This window comes from Carlito syrichta, unplaced genomic scaffold (genome assembly GCF_000164805.1).
Source record: "Carlito syrichta isolate Samal-C Ts95f unplaced genomic scaffold, Tarsius_syrichta-2.0.1 Scaffold315407, whole genome shotgun sequence".
Lineage (NCBI taxonomy): Eukaryota > Metazoa > Chordata > Mammalia > Primates > Tarsiidae > Carlito > Carlito syrichta.
This window is the reverse complement of record NW_007259503.1, coordinates 1,780,511-1,797,484: the sequence shown is the minus strand read 5'-3', so window position 1 is coordinate 1,797,484 and position 16,974 is coordinate 1,780,511. Positions and strand designations below refer to the sequence as shown.

General features: G+C 34.6%; 1 protein-coding gene across 1 annotated transcript in view; it reads left to right on the top strand.

The window, feature by feature from the left end:
• The window catches only part of HMCN1 (hemicentin 1), a 467,592-nt gene that overhangs the window by 368,608 nt on the left and 82,010 nt on the right, over nt 1-16,974 (top strand). The window contains exons 59-68 of the mRNA XM_008072785.1: nt 86-199; nt 311-513; nt 800-881; nt 992-1,123; nt 1,475-1,624; nt 3,786-3,945; nt 6,248-6,372; nt 6,588-6,771; nt 8,230-8,327; nt 9,204-9,482. Coding sequence (XP_008070976.1) covers nt 86-199; nt 311-513; nt 800-881; nt 992-1,123; nt 1,475-1,624; nt 3,786-3,945; nt 6,248-6,372; nt 6,588-6,771; nt 8,230-8,327; nt 9,204-9,482 — 1,527 coding nt within the window. The remainder of the gene's footprint in view (nt 1-85; nt 200-310; nt 514-799; nt 882-991; nt 1,124-1,474; nt 1,625-3,785; nt 3,946-6,247; nt 6,373-6,587; nt 6,772-8,229; nt 8,328-9,203; nt 9,483-16,974) is intronic.

Genomic DNA, 16,974 nt, shown 5'->3' with positions numbered 1-16,974 from the left:
ACATTTTGCCATTTATCTTATTGATAAAACAGTTATTAGAGCAACCTGTATACCATTTTTCACTTTGCACTGTATTTGCCCACAGGTGGTCGAACTCTACAAATTATTCGGGCCAAGGTATCAGATGGTGGTGAATATACTTGTATAGCTATCAACCAAGCTGGTGAAAGCAAGAAAAAAATTTCCCTGACTGTTTATGGTTGGTTTTTACTCCCCTCGAAAAATTATTTCATTTTAAAACTGGTATTCAGTATTTTCTATCTGAGCACCTTAATGGAAAAAAATCTTTGTTCTTATTTTCTTCTTTCAGTGCCCCCGAGCATTAAAGATCATAGCAGTGAATCTCTTTCTGTAGTTAATGTAAGAGAAGGAATGTCGGTGACATTGGAATGCGAGTCGAATGCCGTCCCTCCTCCAGTCATCACTTGGTATAAGAATGGGCGGATGATAACAGAGTCTACTCACTTGGAGATGTTAGCTGATGGACAGATGCTGCACATCAAGAAATCTGAGGTGCACCTTTTATTCTTATTTGAGTGTCATGACTCCTTGGTGGGATTGTGGAAGAGATCATTGGAAGTTGCATATTCCCTTTACTATAGTGAAAAATGATTTCCATTAAAAAATACGTAGCCAATGCCATTGATCTTATTTCCATAAAAATAGCAGGATTGCAGAAAGCAATTAGAACTGGGGCGTTTGAGCATAAAGATGACTGATGATTTATTCTACACTCGAATGGTGTGATTGGTCATCTGTAACTTAATGGAGCACATACAATAGTATCTTTTTCTTTTAGGTGTCTGACACAGGCCAGTATGTATGTAGAGCTATAAATGTAGCAGGACGGGATGATAAAAATTTCCACCTCAATGTATATGGTGAGCATCTGCCTCTAATACAACTCTTTTTTTCCCTAGATATGCAAATGAAAGAAAATGTCCTGAATTCGCTGAGTGAGGACACATGATTTTCTTCTGTTTTTTTACAGTTCCACCCAGTATTGAAGGGCCTGAAAGAGAAGTGGTTGTGGAGACAGTCAGCAACCCTGTGACCTTAACATGTGATGCCACTGGGATCCCACCCCCCATGATAGCATGGCTAAGGAACAACAAGCCTATAGGTAACACAGCTATGCATTTCTTGTGTGTTTCTTTTGCTCCTATGCTAGATTTATAAACTAGCACATTTTAAGTATCATGTTTATAGATATTTAGTTCAAGAAAGCCTAATGTATTGAAATATAACTCTACAAAATATTGGAAAACTCATTGAAAAATGATTATTCATTTTATAAAGGGATTTTTTTTCCTCTCATTTCCTTTTTCCAAAAGGCTTTCATTTAAAATGCAAGTACACAGGACAAACTTTTTTTAAAAAATCACATAAAGCAAGATTTTTTATGATAAATTTTAGAGATGTTAAAAATAAAAGCCTTTTTAATGTTTTTTTCCTCCTTTTTTTCTAACTCTAGAGAATTCAGACTCATTTGAAGTTCACATTTTGTCTGGAGGTAGCAAACTCCAAATTACTCGTTCTCAGCATTCAGATAGTGGAAACTATACTTGCATTGCATCAAATATGGAGGGAAAAGCACAGAAAAATTACATCCTTTCAATCCAAGGTATGTCATGTACATTATGATATATATGTCTTCAATGTATTTTATATTCCATTTATAGTACAGAGCAGTCTAAATTTAAAGAGATTCAAAATTTTAGATCAACAATAAAAAAACCTTGTTGTCCTACATTTACCAATAGATTCCATTTTCATGGAAATAAAAATGTACATAAATGTGGAAAAGAGCAGAAATGTGATGATCTCTATTTTTTACTGAAATTATTACCTTTCTGTAGTGCATATTTTATGGATTTATCCTAATTTGTTTTAAACTGGCACAATTTATTTTCATGCTAAACCTGTAGATGTATTATTATTTGTACAGATAGGTAAGATAATTCATGAAGAGGTGCTATGGTCTAACTGCAGGTAGAAGATTAGGTATATTCCATTAATCTTATACTCTTTGGGGATGAGAATAAGGCACATTAACTTATCGAACAAATATTTAATTCCTATTGTATTCCAACATAGTATTGAGCTCTGCAGGAAGAACTTGTTTCCTTTTGATTTTCAATAAACTTCTGATTATTACTTTTGGCTCAATGCTGACATTGAAATGAAACCAAGTGGATTCTGAATATTTATTCTATAAGAAAGGAATGGGCAGTAGCAGGATACTGCCAGGGGAGGGAGGGGTCAACACATAACATCAATAAAGGTGCCTGATCCCATACCTGAAGTGGGGACCAAAGAGAACCCAGTCTTCATAATGACCACTTGTGTACCTAATCCTGAGTTGTACCCCACATCTTTAAAAAAAAAGAAAGAAAGAAAGAAATGAAAGCCTAGTTTTAAACTAAGTTGAAATACTTTTTATCCTATTTTGTATTATGGTTGCTAGGGAAAGAATTGTTCATAAATACTGAATTCACTTTTGAAATTGTTTACCTTTTGTGTGTTAGAGCTAACTTCAAAATAAGGAAATTAAAATAAAATAAGTTCATGGATATCCATGGTCTCTCTGTAGTAATTAATGATTCTTTGAGATTTCAGAAACATAAAGGCAAAATAGCTATTTCAAGATTTAGTACCAGAAATTGCATGTTTGATTATGTTTAATGCATTAGTAATAATAGTAATAATCATGAGGTATGTGGTATAACCAAACATTTTACCAGGCTTTTTATATACTTTATTATGTCTTAGGACTAAATATAATTTATGTATATAAGGCCTAGTTCAATGCTTGACATATATTAGACACTCATTATAGGATGCCTCTTATTATTAACATTCTTATTGATTCAATTTTTTAGTACTGAACATTTTTCAAATTTTTGCATAATTTTATAATTATATATAAATATTTGTATAATTATTATCATTTTCTGGATAACTAAAATTAGATTCAGAGAGACTATAGAATGTTGTGCTGGTAAATGTTTAACAACTAACTCTCCAGACAAGATATTTTGATTTGTAACCAATTGTTTGCCAGTCTCTGTGGTATAAATATTCCCATCGTGGCCTAATCTATAAAAGCGTTTTAAACTGCTAACATGATGTCACTGAACATGGGGTAGGGAAAACATGTGCTAAATCAGCTTTTGTGAGTTGGTGTGAGTTGCCCTCTTCACATCACCACTTTAATCATATAGAATAGGAATTCAAATGACTTTCTGTCTGATACTATTGTCAATAATTTTATTACACATTATTTCTCAATCAAATCATTAAAATGAAAATTTTAAATGACTAGAAAAAGAAGACAGAAATTATTGGATTTACAATAAGCCTATCCATTGTTCAGAAGAAATAATATTTAAGTAGGAGCATGGAGAAAGAAATAACCAACTTAGATATTTTCCACAGACCTTATGCCAAGATTTTATAAAACAGATTCTCCTGAGCTGTACTAATTCTAAGCCATCTACTGAGGATTTAGTCTAAATATGATTTAATTTGGCAAGAAAGGGCATTTATGAGTTAGACACGTCACTGACCCCTGACTAATGATACTAACTTACAAGTACAACAGGAACATTGAAGTGATTACTCTATCTTCCTCATTTAAAAGTAATTCATGAAGATAACAACATAAATTGATCTTGAACCACAATCTAAGAAGAATATAAAATAGAAATGGTATGTTGGTCTATGATTCTGTTGTATTTAGGATTTATATCTTGGTAATGAAATTCCTAATTATTTCTCCAAAGTCCCTCCAAGTGTTGCTGGTGCTGAAATTCCAAGTGATGTCAGTGTCCTTCTGGGAGAAAATGTTGAGCTGGTCTGCAATGCAAATGGAATTCCCATTCCTCTTATTCAGTGGCTTAAAGATGGAAAGCCCATAGCTAGTGGGGAAACAGAAAGAATCAGGTATGTTTAAAAAGAATCTTTGTATTATGAGTTGTAAGGTCTTCCATAGTGCTTTCTGCTTCCAATTTCATGTAAATAATACCAAATTTCATCTCGTTGGAACTTGGCTATCATTATATTCACAAAGAATATAGATACCTTTTGGGAGAACTGGCCACAGAAATTCTCCTTGGAGGATCACTCAAAAATGTGTCTCTGTGTGTTTCTTATCCATCAACTCTCATAAAATTCCCTCATTCTTAAAATTGTTAATGAACTACTATTGATTTTATTCTTCCAATGTCAGAATGTTTATGTCAAAGCCTATGCCTTGAAATAACTAGTTCTTTCCTACTAATGTCAAACCAATTTCATCCCACAAAAGATTCATCAATAGTCCTAGATATGATTTTGTGTTCTGAACCTCTAAACTGTGTACATGCCATACTGATTGGCTCATTTTGAAAAAGATACAATAATATCATAACCGTTATGGTGGTTTGTCCACATCCCATTTTCAGCCGATACTTTACATCCCACAAACTACACAACGGTATAATAATAATGTTCTAAGAGCCCCTTGCCACTTTCAACAACAAATTCCTTTGAAAGAACAATCCAGAATTCTGTATTTTATGAAATTACTTTATCACAAAATATTATACACATATAATATTCATAGGTAGAGATCAAGTACATGTATTGTAAACTTTATCATTTTGAACCAGTATTTTAAATTTAATAGTTTGGGGTGTATTTTCTTGTCAATGAATTTAATATATATAATTTAAAGACAGATAAATGTTATTTTTTCTGCATTCATTGTTTATTAAAGTTTCAGCTGAGCATGATGGCTCAAGATGGGAGCATTGCTTGAGACCAGGAGTTCAAAACCAGCCTGTGTACCATAGTGAGATCCTTTTTCTACTATAAATAAATTATTTTTTTCAATGAAAGAAGTTTAAATATTTGCCCCATTTACAAGATTGTGTTAATTGTTAAATAGCTTTTTTTAGAGATACTTTTAAAGTTTTATATCTTTGATGTGAAAAATTCTGAATAAGTAACAAGTACTTAATTATTTTTATTAAATCAACTGATATTGACCATATTCCAGACCAAGTACTAACTAAAGATTGTATATAAGATAATATTTGTACCTTAGAAATTAGAATCTATCATTCCTTCTCTTATGTTAATATCCTAAATTTGCTTATTCTACAGTCCACTTATGTTCAGGCAACGAGGAAGAAAAAAAGAAAAATATATACACTTTGTTTATATTTGTTCACTACTTTACAATATGTATAGATTTGTAGGTGTAGTTATTTGTCAATAAAATTAAGTACAATAATTTTTCTAAAGTCAATTTACTACTTTTCTTTGATCGTGGCAACTTGCTTTTTTGCTTATTAATGAAATTTTAAAATGTATATTTGGGAAAAAATACAACTAGACTCAGATAATGATATTGGCACTCTCAATAATCATATTTAATAACCTGGTATAGTAGAAATGGAGTATTTATTTTTGACATTGGTAGTTTCTAATGGGGTCACTACTTGTAGGAATAACTGCAGATGGAGCAGTTTTCTTTCAATTTCCTTCAAAAAAACACAAGAAATTTTGTTTGGTTATTTATGGTGTGTGAAGATAGCCAATGATGAAATAATTATAGCCCAGATATCTTTAATTATACATTTATCTTTGTTATTATGTAATTCAAAAGAAAAGTTTTACTTAGCAATTTGTAGAAAAATATTTTCAAAATATATCGTATGTAATACCAAATTGTCACAGTTTGAATAAACTATTGTATTCTGTTCCTTCTCATTAATGTATTATTAAGTTGTTTATAGCTAAATTTTTTGATGTATAATTTCTTCATTTTCTCCGGTCTATTATAGTCCTTAATTTTCATACTAGAATAATTTTTAAAATTTTCATTTAATTCATGCCTTATATTGATAACTAAGACAAAAATATTCTAGCTCTGACAAAAACATGTCCTTGTCTATGATATGAATAGGGAAGTTCCTAATCTGTTTTTGTTCATTTCCTTTTTTCTCATAAGTAGATGGTGGATATGAGACTCATTACTATATAATTTTAGTTGACTGCCTGAAATCACTATCAGTTTCACTAACTATGATTTTTAATAGGCTTCCATATACCTAGTGAAATAATTACAGCCATTATATGGAAAATAAAGACATCATTTTATGGTAGTATTTTCTAAAGAACATCATAATATGGAGTGAGTTTTCTAGATCTTAGTTCCACATTAATCATCTCAGTTCCTCTATTATGCTCTTTCCCACAGGATGACTGTAGATGGCAGCACATTAAACATTTATGGAACTCTCATATCAGACATGGGGAAATACACGTGTGTTGCTACCAATCCTGCTGGAGAAGAAGACCGAATTTTTAACTTGAATATCTATGGTAAACATTAAATATCATTCTCTTCTGACTATCCTACCTTAAGAATGTGCCAGTAGAAGTGAAAGTCCAGCGGCAGGTGTCTGGTGTTTTAAGTCTAAGGCCATTGTTATTTCCTTTGGAGATACAAAGCAGAAATGACAGCGACTGTAGTTGAAATGATTTGAGCTAGTAATATATCCCCGTCCTCTCTCTCTCTTACTTTCTGCATGACATAGTTCCACCTACAATTAGGGGTAATAGAGAAGAAGCAGAGAAACTGATGACTTTGGTAGATACGTCAATAAATATTGAATGCAGAGCCACAGGGATGCCTCCACCACAGATAAACTGGCTAAAGAATGGACTTCCTCTGCCTCTGTCTTCTCATATCCGGTTGCTGTCAGCAGGGCAAGTTATCAGGTCAGCTTTCAATGTGTGTGATTTTCTAGGCAAATAAGGTAACTGTGATTGTAGACTTTATCTAAATGGTGTTTAAGAAATACTTTTTCTGGTCGAGTGCAGTGGCTCAGCCTGTAATCCCCGCACTTTGAGAGGCCGAGGCGAGAGGATTGCCTGAGCACAGGGATTCAAGACCAGCCTGGGCAACTTGGTGAGACCTTGTCTCTACAATAAATCACAAAAACTAGGCAGGCATGGTGGCGTGAGTCTGTAGTTCCAGCTACTTGTAAGGCTGAGTGGAAAGATCGCCTAAGCCCAGCAGTTTGAGGCTGTGGTCACCATGAGCATGCCACTGCACTCCAGCCTGGACAACAAGAGTGAGACACCAATTCAAAAAAAGAAAAAAAAGAAATGTTTTTTCCTAAGCTTTTACTGTTGCATTTCCCCCCTGTTAGCGTATTTTTACTACAAGGAGGGTGACAAATAAAAATTGAAATGGTTTTCTATTCTTATTTATGTTTTAGTAAATTTTTATAAAATGAGTCTTTCAGAGGCAGACTTGTTATCACATACAAGACCTGACAATTAAGTTTGTGAACTCTCCTAGAAAAAGCGCTACATACCTCATTGCTGATTGTCACCATGGTCCCGTTTGAAGTACTCCTCTTGGGAACTATGCACCAATGCCAGTACCTATCCACCCATCAAAGCAATTTTGGAACTCTTTTTCTGGAATGGCCCTCAAAGCTGTCATCATTATTTGTTGTAGTCTCACAATTAAGTTCAAGAACTTGCCACTGTACACTTATGTTGGCAGAACTATACTGGAACACTCTCTCTGCTCTCCTAGTCTGTCACCCCAGTGACTTTCTTTCTTACCTGAAGATAAAGGAAATATTGAAAAGAAGGCATTTAATGACATTCAGGTCATCAAGGTAATACAACAGCTTTGATGGCCATTCAAGAAAATGGGTTCCAAAAGTGCTTTGACAGATGGACTAGGCACTGGCTTTGGTCCATAGCTTCCCAAGGGGAGTACTTTGAATGGGACTACTGTGATATTCAGCAGTGAGGTATGTAGCACTTTTTCTATGAAGAGTTCATGAACTTAATTGTCGGACCTTGTTGTAGTTCTAAGAGTTACTTTTTTAGTTAAAATTTTATGTAACAAGATGGTAGGAAGACACTATGATCATGTGATTTTTCACATTACCATCATACACTATTAAAATATATATGAAACATTTACCTCTCAAATTATGCTTTATTTTCAGTGGCTTATTGTCACTGCCTGATTAACTTTGTAGAATAAATTGCATTTGAGGCACCAGTATTTTTTGATGATGATTCTAAGCTTCATAATTAAAGTTTGCCAATGCAAATCACCTTCTGTAGTCTGTTTACAAAGCATAATTATTTTATATGTATATATGTTGAATGAAATCAAATTATAAAATGTCGGATCAAATTGTTTCTTAGGATTGTGAGAGCTCAGGTGTCTGATGTCGCAGTGTACACTTGTGTGGCCTCCAATAGAGCTGGAGTGGATAATAAGCATTACAATCTTCAGGTGCTTGGTATGTCACAGAAATGACCCTACTGCTTTACTATGTGTCCAGTGTTGTGCAACGGGCTTATCTTTAGAAATGTGATGAATCACAGATTTAGACAGCTGACTTTCCTCTATCAAAAAGAAATTGTGAAATAGAATCTTGCTAACCAAAAAAGAATTTTATTTTCTTCCAAGGAGTCCATATTATTGAACCATACTATTTGTCAAAATACTCTTCTCACCTGGAATTTTGCACTAAATCAAACCTAATATTTTAAAACAGTGTTTCAAGCCAGACACAAGACCAGTCTTTTCATACAAAGAAAAAGTCAAGACTGTTTTCTTGTAATATTGACAGCTCATTTAGAGTATTTAAAATAGGAACGAACTCATGTGCATATATGTGTCTCTGTGTGCATATATAGAGAGAGAGATCTCAAAACCTTCCATTTCTGAAATAATGAAATTTTCTGGTCCACATCTTTCAGTCCCAAGAACATCTCAGAACAGTGAAGTAACTATATACTATAATCGACAAATAACTTACTTTATAACTCGATATTATTTTATTTATTATACATAGAGTAGTTAAAATAATACTACTAGAACTTTTATATGTATTATAACAAGTTAAAGAGACAAAACTAAGAAGTTGAAAGATCACAATTTAAAACACATATTGATTGTATGTTCTATAAGAAAACAATTTTTAGGTTTTGTTGCTGATATGTGGAAGATTAATTATTAGCATATCTAATAGATGTTTCACAGTAAAGTCATCACTTTACTACATGCTATTTTAAAGCATATATTTTTATTGACCATAGAAACATTAGAGTTATTTAAATTGACCTCCGATTACAATACATATATAAATTATATCCATTTGTTTTCCACATAGTACCCCCAAATATGGACAATGCGGTGGGAACAGAGGAAATCACAATTCTCAAAGGCAGTTCCACTTCTATGGCATGCATTACAGATGGAACCCCAACTCCCAGAATGTCCTGGCTTAGAGATGGCCAGCCTCTGGGGCTTGACGCCCATTTGATGACTAGTACTCATGCAATGGTCCTCCAGCTCATCAAAGCAGAGACTGAAGATTCAGGAAGGTACACTTGCATTGCTTCAAATGAAGCTGGAGAAGTCAACAAGCACTTTGTCCTGAAGGTCTTAGGTATGGAAACATTTTGATGAAAACAGAATAATTGGAAAGTGATAGTGAAGGCTCATAAAAAAGTATCATTCTTAGAATCGTTTGCTATGGAACAAGATTTGTAAAAACCTTATTGTATTCTTATTTCTTTTTTTGTCATTAACCTAGGCTTACTCTCTCTGAAGCATGCTAAATTTAAATAGTTGTATCTTTATCTGTCTGAAAAGATAAAAACTTCTACTTGTAAAATATTATTAATTGATAACATCTTCTAACTAGTTGATAAGTGGCTTTTAAGCTTTTTCCAAGACTGAAAGCACTACTGATTACAGGAATTTGATGAAAAAGCATAAATTTATATTATTATATATTATTATTCCAAACAGTCTTAAATGACTCAATCTGTAGATTTTAGTTGAAATAGACACCTTAAATAGTCTAGTTCTATTTACTTTTGTGTCCATTTGAAGTAAGTATTTAAAGTATGTATTACAATGTTCTACACCCAAGCAAACAGTATACAGAGAAAACACATCTTTTCCTTGAAGTAAAAAATGTTGACCTTGGAAGAGAAGATAAATGAAATGAACTGTTTCAATAATCAAGACTTTTTTGGACTTTTGCTTGTTTATCCCCCCACTATCGTGTAGTTGAGACCCCAGGCTCCTCACGTAACACAAAGTGCACCCTACAGGGAACAGCGAAAATAATTTTGGCAAGAATCTTTGTTAGGTGGAAGCTAGCATATGTTTACAGAGTGTCTTTCTTAGAGCACATATTACAATTTAATTATTTATGTAATTTTAAAAGTCTGTTTCATCCCTGGTTAAGTTTACTATCTTACTTATTGTTGCATTTCCCAGTGCTTATTATGACATTTGACACATCAGAGACTCTTCATACTTATTGGATTGAATTGAACTGAATTAACTACTTTCCAGGTGGATTAAAGGGAGTTTTAGCTGTAGAGGGAAGCAGAACAATATCTAAACAAGTAAAGTATGGTTCTCTGGTGTAGATGAGACTTCCATAGAATGAAGGGTGGTAGTAAAGTTTTCTAAGATATTTAGAGGCAAAATAAAACCACAAGCTAATATTCCCAATGAACATAGTTGCAAAAATCCTCAGCAGAACACTAGCAAACAGAATTTAATAGCTCAGTGAAAAGATCATTCACTATGATCGAGCAGGATTCATTCCAGGCATGCAAGGATATTTTAACATACGTGAATCAATTAATGCAATATATCACATTAACAGATAGAGGGGCAAAAATTATATGATCGTTTCAATAGATGTGGAAAATGAATTTGACAAAATTTGACATTTCTTTATGATTAAAAACTTTCAATGAATTAGGTATAGAAGAGATACATACTTCAACACAATAAAGGCCATATATGACAAACCCATGGCTAACATCGTACTCAACAGGAAAAAGTTGAAAACTTTTTCTGTAAGATTTGGAACAAGACAAGGATTCCCACCTTAGCTACTGCTATTCAGCCTAGTAATGGAGGTCCTAGCCTGAGCAATTAGGCAAAAGAAAGAAATAAAAGGCATTCAAATTGCAGAGGAGGAAATCAAATTGCCGCGGTTTGCAGAAAACTGGATTTTATATATAGAAAACTCTAAAAGACCACCAAAAATACTTTTACAACCAAAAATAAATTCAGTAAATTTACAGGATTCAAAAGCAACATACAAAAGTTAGTAGCATTTCTATTTGCCAACAGCAGAATATCTGAAAAAGAAATCAAGAAAGCAATCTCATTTAGAGTTGGCCCTTCATATCTATGGGCTCCACATCTGTGGACTCAAACAACCATGGATAGAAAATGCAGTATTTGTGGGTGTTGTACCTACAGATGAAGACAGAACCAACTTTTTCTATCCATGGGTTTTACAGGTCCTACTGCCAGGCTTGAACATCTGCAGATTTTGGTATTCACTGTGGGGTGGGGGTGGCGGGGAGGTCATAAAACCAACCCCCATGGATATAGAAGGATGACAATAGCTATCAAAACAAACAAACAAAAACACCTATGAGTAAATTTAAACATTGATGAAAGAAATTAAAGAAGACACAGATAAATGGAAAGATATTTCATGTTCATAATATGAAGAATTAGTATTGTTAAAATGCCCATACTACCCAAAGCATTCTACAGATTCAGTGCAATCTCTATCAAAATACCAATGACATTCTTCACAGAAAAAAAAAATCCTAAAATTCATATGAAACTACAAAAGACCCCAAATAGGTAAAGCAATCTAGAGGAAAAAAGAACAAAGCTGGAGGCATCACAACACCTGACTTCAAAATATCTAACAAAGCAGTAGTAAGCAAACCAGCATGGTACTGGCATAAAAACAGACACATAGACCAATGAAGCAGAATAGAGAACCCAGAAATAAAACCACACATCTATAGCCAACCAATTTTTGACAAAAATGCCAAGAATACACAATGAGAAAGGAGCAGTCTTGTCAATAAATGGTGCCGGGCAAATTGGGTATCCATATGCAGAAGAATGAAACTGGAACCAGATTTTTCACTACATACAAAAATCAACTCAAAATGGATTAAAGCCTTACATGTAAGATCTGAAATTATAAAACCACTAGACAAAAACAGAGGAAACATTTTATGATGTTGAACTGGGCAAGGATTTTTTTTTTTTTTTTTTTTTTGGTAAACCTCAAAGCACAGGCAACAAAACCAAAAATAAATAAATGGAATTATATCAACCTAAAACACTTCTGCACAGCAAAGTAAAAACAATCAACAGGAATGAAGAGATGATATTCAGAATGGAAGAAAATATTTGCAAACTATACATCTGATAAAGTATTCATACTCAAAATATATAAAGCACTTAATTGCCCCCCCCCAAAAAAAAGACCCAATTAAAACAGGGAAAAAAACTTAATAGACATTTCTCAAAAGAAGATGTACAAATGACCAAGGTGTGGGGTGGCAGGGTGGCGGGGAGGCGGGATTGGCAGTAGTGGGAATCTACTTGTGGAAGGTGGGGCACACCTCATCAACAAAGGTACTTGCATAATGGACATATGTATACCTAACTCTGGATTGTATCCCACATCTTTAAAATAAAAAAATTAAAATTTTAAAAAAAAGAAGAAAAAGTGGTTGCATCATCTAAAAAAAAGTTCAACATCACTAATTATCAAAGAAAGGCAAATCAAAACTACAATGAGATATTATCTCACTCCAGTTGAATGACTATTATCAAAAAGACAAAAGGTAAGTGTTGGCAAGAATGTGGAGAAAAGGAAATACTCATACACTGTTGGCGGTATTGTAAATTAGTACAGCCATTATGGGAAACAGTATGTAGTTTCCCCCAAAAATTAAAAATGGAACTGATATGTGACCCACTAATCCCACTACTGGGTATACTACAATGGAAATGAAATCTCTGTGTCAAAGAAATCTGTGTTTATTGTAGCACTGTTTATCATAGACAAGATATGGAATCACCTAAGTGTTCAACAATGAATGAATGAATAAAGAAAATGTGGCATATATGCACACTAAAATACTATTCACCTATTAAAAAAAAGAAATGAAATTCTGTCATTTGTGACAACGTGGATGAAACCAGAGCACATTGTGTTAAGTGAAGTAAGTCAGACACAGAAAGACAAATATCACATGATCTCACTCACATGTGGAAGTTTTTGAAAAGTTGATCTCATAGAAGTATAAAATAGAATAGTGGTTACCAGAGAATGGGGTTGATAAAGGGTACAGAAGAGGTTGGTCAATGGGTACAAAGTTGCAATTTGAAAAGAAGAAATTCTGGTGTTCTATTCCACAGTAGGGTAGCTATAGTTAACCATATTGTATTGTGTATCTCAAAATAGCTAGAAAAGAAGAATTTCGGTGTTCTTACCACAAAGAAATGATAAATGTTTGAGGTAAAGAAAAGGCTAATTATTTTGATGTGATCATTTCACAATGTATACACATATCAAAGCATCACACTGTACTATATAAATATGTCCAATAACTATTTGTCAATGAAAAAAAAGAAAAAATGTGTCGGGGAAGTGCAGGGTGAGGTTGGGTAACAAATTCCTGAACATAAATTCACAGAAAGTGAGGAATAATAGATGACATAATGTGATCTTGTATATTTGTTATTTATATATCAAATATTAATTATTACATGTACCTTCTGTGCCAGGCATGTTTCCAGCCATCTTTAACTATAATTATAAACATGTGTAGGGTGTGACAGGCTCTTAAATGCATCATTGAGTAAGAAAGATGCGGTCTCAAGTCGGGCTCGGTGGCTCAGTCTGTAATCCCACGCCTTTGGGAGGCTGAGGTGAGTGGATTGCCTGAGCCCGCGGGTTCGAGACCCGCCTGGGCAACTTGACGAGACCTCATCTCTACAATAAATCAAAAAATTAGCCGGGCGTGGTAGTGCACACCTGTAGTTCCAGTTACTTGGAAGGCTGAGGCGAAAGGATTGCCAGAGCCCAGCAGGTTGAGGCTGCGGTGGCCGGGAGCGGCCACTGCACTCCAGTCTGGGCGAAAGAGTGAGACTCCAACTCAAAAAAAAAAAAAGAAAGAAAGAAAGATGCAGTCTCATCCCTCAGGTTTCTTCTTCTGGGATGGGGTGCAAACACAGATACTGACCAAATAATTAATTATGAATGTGATAAGGATTATGTAATTAAAATAACATCCTGTGGGATGGTACATTTCTCAAGGGTAAATCTGAGCTCTTCATGAATGGTAGAACTGTAGAGATGAATGGGGAGTTAAAGATCTTTTGTTTCCATTTCTCACCTGGAGGTAGTAAAACTTGAATTGTCCATTTGTTACCCATCAAATGGAGTGTGAAAGAAAGATCAACAAGAGGCAAGGCTGGAAATATATATGGGCAGAGGCCTAACTATGAAAAGCCTTGAGATTGTTTTAGGGATTTTGGACCTCGTTACAAAGGCAATGGAAGAATCTTAAGCAGGAATATGGTATAGCTAGTTTCATTTCCAAAAAAATCCCTCTGGTGACAGAGTGAAGAATGAAGAAGCTATTGTATTCATACAGGCCTGCAAATGCAGGGGCCCAGTCTAGCATGTGATAGAAGGGAAGAGAAGAATACTATCTAGGACTTCAAGAACCTAGGAGCAGAACATAGATCAGGGCATTTCTGGATGAAGAAAATGAAAAAGAAAAACAACAATGATATTGTTGAGGTCATGCTAGAAAACAGCCTGCCCAGTTGAAGAGTTTTTAAGGATAACATTTTCTTAAAACAGATTTTAAGATTGGCTCAGCAGAAAGATGAAAGGTTTTACCATTTCAGCATCTGTTGAAAATTAATTCTATTAAACTCTGAAAAGTTCGTCACTTGAAAAAAAGTACTACCACTCAGAATGCAAGTGTCTTAACTTGGGGAAATATTCTCAATTTAATTCTATCCATGTGGTAGGATGTGTCATGGTATATTAGTGGTTCTGAAAAGTCCAATGTGGCCTGACCACTGAAAATAAGAGGGAGCATCATACAAATAAAGCTAGGGGCTTCTGATAGGGTGAGACCATGAGGAGCTGTGTTGACCACATTAAGAAGTTTGGTTTTTATCCTGCAACAATGAGAAATCATTAAAAGTTATAATAAATGAAATAGTATGAATAGAACTGCAGTTTGAAAAGAGCACTCTAGCTGCAAAGTGGAAGGCTACTTGGAGCAGGACAAGGATGAATTCTGAGAGACAGTTTATTATTGGGAATTGTGACTGACTGTGAATAACAGAGGGTCTAAATACAGTAGCTTAAACAAAAAAACTTTTGTTTTTCTCACTGAGTGAGATGTCTGGAGGTAAGCAGTTGTTTCATTGGTTTAGCAGTTCAGATGTGTACAGTTCTCTTGGCCTTTACAACATGGTTGATTGGTGATCATGTGGTATTGACCCACCCCCAGCATAACTAGAGGCTGCTCTAGATGTAACACGAGAACAGGAAAACTAGGAAGGATGAAGAACTGCCCTTTAGAGATTTTCTTAGAGAGCCCCCCAAATCACATCCATTTACTTCTCATTGGTCAGGATATACTTTATCTATTTCATCTCTTTCTGCTTAAGAGGCTAGGAAATGTATTCGTTTAGCACATTGACAACCCCCCTTAACACAAAGTACAAGACAAAATTCATGTCTGTGATTAAGAAATGAAGAAGTAATATTGTGTAGGTAACTACAAGGAAGAAGGAGACATTACTTCAAGTGTATTTTATTATTATTATTATTTTTATTTTTTGAGTTGGAGTCTCACTCTATCGCCCAGGCTGGAGTGCAGTGGCACACTCATGGCCACCGCAGCCTCGACCTGCTGGGCTTAGACAATCCTTCTGGCTCAGCCTCCCAAGTAGCTGGAACTACAGATACATTCCACCACACCTAGCTAGATTTTTTGTGACTTACTGTAGAGACAAGGTCTCACCAAGTTGCCCAGGCTGATCTTGAACACCCAGTCTCAGGCAATCCTTTTGCCTCAGCCTCGCAAAGTGTTGGGATTACAGGCTGAGCCACTACACCTGGGCTTTTTTTTTTAAATTTACTGTAGAGACGAGGTTTCACCAAGTTGCCCAGGATGGTCTCAAACCCCTGGACTCAGGCAATCTTCTCGCCTCAGCCTCCCAAAGTGCTAGAAGTGTATATTATTATGGCTCAGACTAGAGTGAGAGAGGTGAGAGAGAAAAAAAGATGTATTCTAGAAATAAGTGCAAATAGAAATATTAGGACTTGGTTGTGGATTTGTACATGGGGAAGTTATGAAGAAGATATCAAGGATGACTCTTAGTTTCAGGCCTATGGGATTGGGAAATCCATCACATCAATGCAAGAATGCTAGAAAAGGACCAGCTTTCAAGATATAAGATAACAGGTTCAATCTGAATAGATGCTGAGTTTGAAGTGGTTTTCAAACATCCAAATGGAGATATGTATCTTATCACTTGCATTTATGGATCTGGAACTCAGAAGAGAGACCTAGACTAGAAGTGTAAATTCTAGAGTCTAATCAGAGTGTAGAACACTCTACCAAAGTATAAGACATATAGGCAAAACATAGAGTAAAATACTTCATCATCACTTAACACATGTAAGATCTGAAGACTGGGGTTTGAACCAGTTGGGAACATATTGTTAACACTGTCACTGCTGCTGCTTTTTTAAATATAGTGATTATGAACTTTTGAGGAAGAAGGCCACTCATAATTAATCTTTGTATTTACAGTGATTGACACATTGTAAATAACAATAAGTAGGAGGAATAAAGAATTGACTGTATCAAATGGTAAATTAAATAAGTGCTTTTGAGTAGTACAGACAACACACTATGGAAATTAAAAGGGGTAGCCATTTTATAGATAGTTGAGAGAATCAAGAAAGGATTTTTAGTTTTTTATTTATTTTTCTTTTTTTTCTGAGTTGGAGTCTCACTCTGTCACCCAGACTGGAGTGCAGTGGCACACTC